Raw genomic sequence first — 8,733 nt, 5'->3', positions numbered from 1 at the left:
AGACCATCCACAATGGTGTGGGACTTTTTTTGGTCCCCCACATTTAATACTAATATTTTGAGGGTTTCTTATTTTTAGTAGGAGCATTGGTGTGTATTTGGGTTTGGTCCCCCAAATAAAATAATATTATTTTGAAAGTTTAAAGATTAATTATTTAAAGAAAGAAAATACAAAAACATACAATTTAGAAATTAATAACATTAAAAATATAACATAAAAACATCAAAACCAAAACAAACATTTTATTCAACTCATAGAAATTTTAAAATCAAACTTCATTATCCGGAAGATGTCCAAAGTTTGTCCAAATATGCTCAATCAAATCATGTTTTAGTTGATCATGAGCTTGTTTATCCCGAAGTCTTGTTTGACGAGTAATCGTACTGCTGATATTTGAACCCACACCGGCGGCACCAACGGTAAATGTTTGATCCACATGTTCTCCGTGTTGAAATTCAGAAATAATGTTTCGGTAACTGTATGTATGTCGTTCGTCTTCGACAATCATATTATGGAGTATTATGCATGATCTTATTACATTTGCCATTTTGTTTTTATCCCATAAACGAGACGGATTTTTAATAACGGCGAATCTAGCTTGCAAGACTCCAAAGGCACGCTCAACATCTTTCCTAACAGCTTCTTGTTTTTTAGAAAAGAGAGATTTTTTCCTACCTTGTGGAAGTCGGATTGATTGAATAAAAGTTGCCCAATTTGGATAAATACCATCAGTGAGATAGTACGCCAAGTTGTACTCCCTTCCGTTGACAACAAAGTTGACTTCCGGAGCTTGACCGGTTATTATGTCATCAAAAACATTAGATCGATCAAGAATATTAAGATCGTTCATAGTACCTGGAGCTCCAAAAAAGGCATGCCATATCCAGAGGTCATACGAAGCTACTGCTTCCAACACAATTGTAGGTTTTCCGGTTGACCGTGAATACATGCCTTTCCAAGCCGTGGGACAATTCTTCCACCCCCAATGCATACAGTCAATGCTACCAATCATCCCGGGAAATCCACGCTGTTCATTCTGAAAGAGTAGTCTTTGTAGATCCTCCTGTGTAGGACGTCTTAAGTATTCATCTCCAAACACTTGGATGATGCCGGCGGTAAATTCGTGCAAACATTCTCGAGCTGTCGAAGCACCAATTCGGACATACTCGTCAACACTGTCAGACGAAGTACCATATGCCAATTGACGAATTGCTGCAGTACATTTTTGTATAGGTGAAAGACCAGCACGTCCGGTTGCATCCTGGCTTTGGCGGAAATATTGGATTTCGGTAGAGAGACGTTGCACAATTCGCATGAACAGTGGCTTGTGCATGCGAAACCGTTGCCGGAATAAATATTCTGGATATGTGGGAGTGTCACTAAAATAATCATTCCAAAGATTATTGTGGCCTTCTTCCCGGTTTCGCTCGATAAAAATCCTTTCTTGTGGCTGGTTTGGTTCGGGGATATTTTGGGAGACATCATAAATATTTTCTAAATAAGCATCAAAATGATCACTATCATCTGCTTGGTAGTGATAGTGATCATCATCTCCATGGTAATGATAATGGTTTGAAGATGATCCCATTTCAAGAGAAAGGAAAAGAAATGAAGAAATGACTTTGTATTAAAGAGAGAAGAAGAGAATGGAAGTTAAAGGAAGAGAGCGAGAGTATTTTGTTGCTTTGATCTTATTTGATGAAATGAGTTGCTACTTTGGTTATGAAGAAAGGAAGATAAAGAAATGACTTGTGTTGTTGGTTTGGTCGTGTTTGGTGTGAGTTATCATATATATAGTGGAGTTCCAGTTTGTAACCCGTGAGAGACCAAAACAAAAGAACATACATGATTACACCAACAACAAGTACCCGTGACAGAGACCAACACGTCCGTAGTCAAAATACATGTAATACCCGTGAGAGACCAAAACAAAACAACATACATGATAAGAAAACAACAAGTACCCGTGTAAATCATTACACCAACATGAACAAAATACATGTGAAAATGATGATTACACCTACAACCAGCAAATCAGTAAATTTTCTTAACTTATTTTCCTTACATATCTCATTAACTACATTCTCCAACCTTACCAGTTTCTGTTCAGTTGCGTTACTCTCATCATTGAACAAGGTTAAGTAATCTACCTTCTCAGCCATCACTTCATATCGTCTATCACTGTCCCTCAACTCCTCCATTACAGCCACATCCCACCACTTGTGAATATGCATCTCACCATCATCGACATTTGGACATGTGAAGAACCTGCAATAAATAAGGAGTTAGTACGTATACGAAACTTACACTTATACTTTATTTAAACTTATACTTCATCACATACCTTCTGTTGTAGCAGTTGGTTAAAAAAGGCTTCGCACCACAATAACATTCCTTCGGGAATCCATGCTCCACCTCCGGTTGAGGTGGGTATTGCCTCGACTCTGCTTCATCCATACGAATCAATGCATCTAGCTCTCTATCCGCAGTGTCCTCTGAGTACTTATCAGCCAGATCAGATGAAGAAGGCTGGGAATAGCTATAGTCGTGTCCTCTGAGTATTTATCTTGTGCCAACGCTGCTTGCAATGTGTCACCAGCATCTGTTCCCCACCGTTTCTAGCGTGAGGAGTGTCACAATAGTATTTTTGAATCCTGCTCCAGAAGCTTCCTCCCTTTTGTTGATTTGCAACGATGGGATCTTTTGAAGTGTTGAGCCATGCGGAGATCAAGACTTCATCATCAGCAGGTGTCCATGTCTTTCTCTCCTTGCGCTCTTTTGGTGTTTCTTGCGAGCTGTGAGGAGAAGGTTGGGAGCTGTGAGGAGAAGGTTGGGAGCTGTGAGGAGAAGGTTGTGAGCTCTGTCCAGAAGGTGGATAACTTTCCCAATGAAAGTTATCATTTAAACCACCTTCTTCTTGACTGTTAAGCAAGTTGAAGTAAGAAGAAGACTGAAAGAAGGGATTATTAGAATCCATAGGAAGAAACGGATAAGGAAGAGAAGGAATGCGAGGAGAAGAGAAGATAAGAGCAGAGAAGAGAAGCGGGTATAGAAGATGATCAATGCGAAGAGAAGAGAAGAGAAAAGCAGAGATTAGAAGCGGGTATAGAAGAGAAGGAATGCGAAGATAAGAGATGCGAGTATAGAAGAGAAGTGAATATCATTTACAAGTGAGAAAGGGAAGATAAATGAAAGAGATTTATGGTTTAAAACCTTACTTGCAATAACTATCAAAACTTAAAGACCAAACAACAAATGTCTAATCACAATTTATGACAAGTACACATTACAACTACCAAATTAAACAAGAAACTATGAACAAACAACACTAAAATTAAATACAACCAACTACACAACAATGCTACCAATTTATTACAAGTAAACATTACAACTACCAAATGAGAAACCTAAAAAAAAACACAACCATACGAATCAATGCGAGACATCATACGAATGACATTGTTAAAAAAATTTATCCAAAAATCATACGAATGACAATGACTATCTTAATCAACCAAAAGTTGTATCAAAATCAATGTCAAAAACATTTTACCAACCATACCAATGACACAACAATCACCAAATTGAAAACCTTGATAAAAAAAAATTTAACCTATCTCAATGTTAAAAAAATAGACCGAGACACAAAGATGATGATCCTTTAACATTTAAGAAAAAAAAACCAAAGTTTAACGATACTCAATGTTTTAAAAAAATTTTGACCAAGACACAAACATGTTTATAAGATCAACAACTACAGCAAAGGACAAACGACACAGACACAACTCGATCTTCACACAGAGACATAACGATCCATCGAACAAATGAAAAAAACAAAAAAAACACCAAAGAAACATAACCTAAATCATTTACCCTAATTCAATATCCCTAAATCAATAACCCTAATTCAATAACCCCAATTAATTAACCCTAATTGAATAACCCTAATTCAATTACCCTAATTCGCAAACCCTAATTATCTAACCCTAATTCGATAATCCCAAATCCCTAACCCTAATTCGATAATCGGCGCCAATCAAGGTTAAATCTCATGTAGTGGGAAGAAGACTAACCTTATTTAGACGGATATCATCGGGAGAGAAGCTCGAACCGCCGGACAAGCTTCGGGTGACAGGGACAGATCGCTTCGGGAGAGAAGATCGAACCGCTGGACGTCTTAGGTATTGAAGATCGGACCGGCTTCGGATGCGACAGAAGATCGGCTTCGTTAATCTGGCAAGATTTTCCGGTGAAAAGAACAGAACGTCGTGGAGGATCGAATCGCCTTCGTGGTCGCCGTCAAGAGGGAGAAGAAAGAACTCGGGATGATTTTGTCTCCCGAATACATTTTTTTTAGACCTAGCTTATTCGAGAACAAATCACACGGCTACACGTGGCGAAGAGGACGGTAAAAAAACGTCCCCAAATAAGAACCGTTTTTCAGATATTGGGCTTTTTTCATTTAAATTTAAATCCAATAAATATTGGGGACGGGCCAAATCCACGCCATTGTGGATGGTCTAAGTATAGTAGACTCTCAACCATTGCGCCACAATGATTTTCAATATTAAGGCATACATAACATATATATATATATAATTAATTAATATCAAAAACTAAAAGAATATTGAAGGTTTAAATACAATAATTGCGATAAATTACAAAATTTATTATTAAATATAAAATACAAAAAATTATTATTAAATAAAAAGGTGATATTTTACGACCACTAAACAAAATACTAAGACAGATTACATTTGACAAATACCAAAATATATGTCATTGTTTCAAATGTTGTAAAAAAAATGTTTAATTTTTATTTCTAGTAATAATTTTTAATTCAATAGCAAATTTTGTTTAATTTTGTTGATAATTATCATTATATTTAATCATGATTTTTAGATTTCATAGTTATTTTATTTTAGTATTTAATCATAATTTTTGTATTTAAATATTTGTTTTAGTTTTATATTTAATAATATTATTTGTATTTTAGCTCATAATTTTGTATTTAATAATATTTATTTTAGCTGTTTATAATAACTATTTACTATTCAAAGAATCAAATCTAATGTTAAGATTTTCTTTTAGTTTTCCCTCTCACTATTAGTATGCGGATGGACATTACATATTACATACTCAATACAATCCCATAGACATCTTTGTTCCAACTACCATCCTGCATGAACAGCCGATGGTGGCATCAAAAATCGTACCATTTTTGTCCCAACATTATTAGGAGGTAATGCCGTCGGCTTGGAACAGATAAGATGCGACTTCTTTAAAAAAAAAGAATTATAGTAAATATAACTTCTTTAGAAAAAAAGAATTAATTCAAAGCTAAAATTAAAATTAATGCAAACAATACTATATTTGGTTTTGGCTTACAATGATTATTCTTTTAAAACCAAATTAGTAAAGCAAAATTAAAAACCAGATTAAACCACCAACATGTTAAAATCTCTATGTGGTTGTGTTATTACATGGAATTGAACTATTTGCACATCAAAAATTATATTTCTTTCAAAATTTGCTGTTTTGGCTAAGGATTTAATGATTTAACTATTATTTAATACTAATAATTTTATTGACCACATTATTTCCAGTATTGTGCATCATATCAGTTAGTGATGTTTGAAAATTAGTCTAGAAACTAAATGTTGACTATAGAGTTCCTTCTATACAAGCATCATTATAAGATTTTTAAGATAACTTATTATCAAATTTTGTTTAAAAATCTTAAGATGTTCTTATCAAATGTTATATTAGTGAACTTTGTTTTCTTATCCAGAGTAAAACAACATTAAATTTAAATAAAGATATATACTTTAAAAAGAAATGAATGAGAGAGAGTGAGAGAGTTGAGAGATGGGACTCAACCATGAAAAGAGGTGGTCAAAGCTAGAGTTTTCGGTTTTTTTCATTTCTTTTTTTATCTCATCACAACTGGAAAACAATTAGATGAAGAAAAAAAAAAAAACCAAAGCTTGATGATGATGGTGATGAGGAGCGGGAGTATAGTTACGCTCTTTGTCACATTTGATGGAAGCGAGACTCCCTATGAGACAGATCCATAAGCTCTTTTGTCACATGGATTGTCAAAAAAAAATGCAGCTCTAAGAATAGTAAAGTAAAATGGTTGATTCGTTTACATATGAATCAATCAATGGCAGAAAAGCTTACTCATCCGTTATATTGCTCCTGTAACCATTTTCTAGTTTTAACAGATATGAGACAACCAGTTTGTTTTTGTAACCAATCTCTTTGAAGTTTGCCAGCTTTGAATGAAAGGTCACGTTACCAGCATTTGCATCAACCATTAACTATCGACTCTTCTTTTTGAAACACTATTGATTCTTCATATTCTGAAAAAGTAAAAGCATCAATTGTGGACTCTCGTTTAATACAGTTACTTGTGCGAAAAGGAATATGTCAAGGCTATCTAATCTCTTTCGTCACCGCAGCTCAGCTTGAAACTAAAAACTCAAATTTATTGAATGTTTTGCTGACTAATTTAAGATGTAGAATGTTAAAGTAATTCAGAGGCGTTGCAGGAAGAAATAGTACAAGAAACACTTGTGGGTTTAAGCCTTTTGTTACGACTTGGAAGAACACTCAACAATTGTCACGCGAAAGCAAAGTAATTCATAAGAAAAAAAAAAAAGAGTTGAAAGAGAGAATCTGGGACAAGAAGAGCTAATACACATCCACTTCAATAATTCATTCACGATTTTCAAACGGTGTCAGCTTTCTGGAGAACTTCAGCTCGATCACGACTTATTAAATCATGCTTCACTGCAAAAAACAGAGGGAACAAGAATCAGTAAGCTCGCAACTTTACTTACAGTCTTACGGATACATTGCCTAAAACTTTTAAGATTTTCAGGTAAAAACCAAAGAAATTACCTGCTGTTGCTGCTGGTAGCCACCAGGTTGCTGGTAGTTTCCATAGCCACCACCAGCGTACCCACCATAGTAGGCGTTAGGGTCCTGAGGAGGTGGTGCATATCCGTATGCTTCATATCCCTGAGGAGGATACCCATAGTATCCACCACCACCACCACCACCATACTGGCCTTGATTAGTTTGAGACTGTGAAATTATGGGTCAAGTCATCAGATCACAAAGTAGAGAGCATAGTTTGTTAGCTTGGTGCATTGTTCAATGGATACAAACCTGTTTGTTGGAAGGGCTGTGACCCCACGAAAGACGAACACTTTGTCCACCAAGTTGTGTTCCGTTCAACATGGATAGTGCTTGCTCAGCACATGCCCTGAAGCACAAAGACAGAGTAAAGTTGTGAATTAACTAACATTTTCAACATAAAATGAAGTTTGTCTTCAAAGTCACACTAGTGTCTACCTGTTGGCGAATTGAACAAATCCACAACGCTTTCCTGCCGGTATTTTCACATGAACTAGTTCACCAAATTGACCAAAAACTGACTTCAAAAGATCTTCTGTTACACTTTGATCCAAAGCTCCGACAAAAATCTGGAATAGCAAACATGACATTAATTCAACAATTCACCCAACATAGAAAAGGCCCAAGGAAACCAAAACAAAGTACGCACTGTGGTGTTAGTTGGGTCGCTTTCTCCTGGATTTCCTCCTTGGTTGTTTTGATATGAACCTTCAAAAAAAAAAATAGTCAAAAGAATGTAAGCAGAAAACTAAAACATCAATATATATACTACATTCAGTTGACGGTGCAAGGAAACAGACACTAACGCACACACACACAAACGAGAATGGCAGTTGCAAGTTTTGTCCAAATAATGAGCAGATGATACATGCAAACAGCAACTGGCAAATATATGTTACAGTTTGAAGATTAAGGTGAAGGGATTCAAGTTAGTTGATAACTGATACACAAATTATTAAATATCTACGAGGGGAAACATGATCCAACTTTGAGAAACTAGAAAATGACAGAATGGGACCACAATTCTCTAAGAGAGCACAAGTAACCTAAATTCCCTCCAAGGTTTGACAGTTCACCATCGTAACCAATTTGCCGAAAGAAGATTAGTAACAGTGTAATACTAAAGAAGAGTTATAAATTAGAGGCAAAAAGTAACTGAAAGAAGGAAGTTGCAGCACTAATTACTGAAAAAGATGGAATTGAGAGGTATGTAGAAGAACACAAAACACTCTTTTAGGAATCACACTTGGAAAAAAGCGAAAAGTAATGAACGGTGGTAAATATGAAAAAAAATAACTTAAAGTTAAGGCTTAAATTAAAAGGGAAAGACTTATGCTTGATAAGTAAAGGAACTGGAAAATAATTTGCGACTGTAGCTGATAAAAAAGCTTTGTAATTAACTTCTTCTGAAAACATAACTAACTGACCTAAATGAGGCCACGCAATAAGGTGGAATCATTTTCAGCTGAAGTCAGTTCCAGGCCCCCCAAAGAGAGCCTCTTGTTCTCCTGCTTACAGACAACATGAGTTTTTTCTTATAAGTTTTAGGATGTTTTGCGATATTAAATTCTTAGAAGTGCTGAAAGGCATGAAGCTGAAGGATAAGGGCAGACACATTGAACACCAACTAACAGAACACTATTCACCAATCAGAAAGATACCGGTAAAGGAATAATACCCCAAAGAAAAGAAAATAAACTAACCTAGACAGTTAAAGACAAAGCGAGTCATATCACCACTCAACATACTCATAAGTCAGCAGAGATCTGGCTCCTTAGTATAAAAAAACATACCTGGTTGCATCGTAAG

General features: G+C 35.6%; 2 protein-coding genes across 2 annotated transcripts in view; both read right to left on the bottom strand.

Annotated features, from left to right (window-relative positions):
• The window catches only part of LOC104730690, a 4,102-nt gene extending 442 nt beyond the window's left edge, over window positions 1-3,660 (bottom strand). Inside the window, exons 1-2 of the mRNA XM_010449884.2 lie at window positions 2,345-3,660; window positions 2,092-2,268 (exon numbers count right to left, since the gene is read on the bottom strand). Coding sequence (XP_010448186.1) covers window positions 2,092-2,268; window positions 2,345-2,457 — 290 coding nt within the window. The 5' untranslated portion in view covers window positions 2,458-3,660. The remainder of the gene's footprint in view (window positions 1-2,091; window positions 2,269-2,344) is intronic.
• The window catches only part of LOC104730689 (polyadenylate-binding protein RBP45C-like), a 5,183-nt gene continuing 2,970 nt past the window's right edge, over window positions 6,521-8,733 (bottom strand). The window contains exons 4-7 of the mRNA XM_010449882.1: window positions 7,363-7,493; window positions 7,177-7,273; window positions 6,907-7,092; window positions 6,521-6,795 (exon numbers count right to left, since the gene is read on the bottom strand). Of these exons, the coding sequence (XP_010448184.1) occupies window positions 6,793-6,795; window positions 6,907-7,092; window positions 7,177-7,273; window positions 7,363-7,493 (417 nt within the window). The 3' untranslated portion in view covers window positions 6,521-6,792. The remainder of the gene's footprint in view (window positions 6,796-6,906; window positions 7,093-7,176; window positions 7,274-7,362; window positions 7,494-8,733) is intronic.

This window comes from Camelina sativa, chromosome 12 (genome assembly GCF_000633955.1).
Source record: "Camelina sativa cultivar DH55 chromosome 12, Cs, whole genome shotgun sequence".
NCBI classification, from domain to species: domain Eukaryota; kingdom Viridiplantae; phylum Streptophyta; class Magnoliopsida; order Brassicales; family Brassicaceae; genus Camelina; species Camelina sativa.
This window is presented reverse-complemented; position numbering and strand designations above follow the sequence as displayed.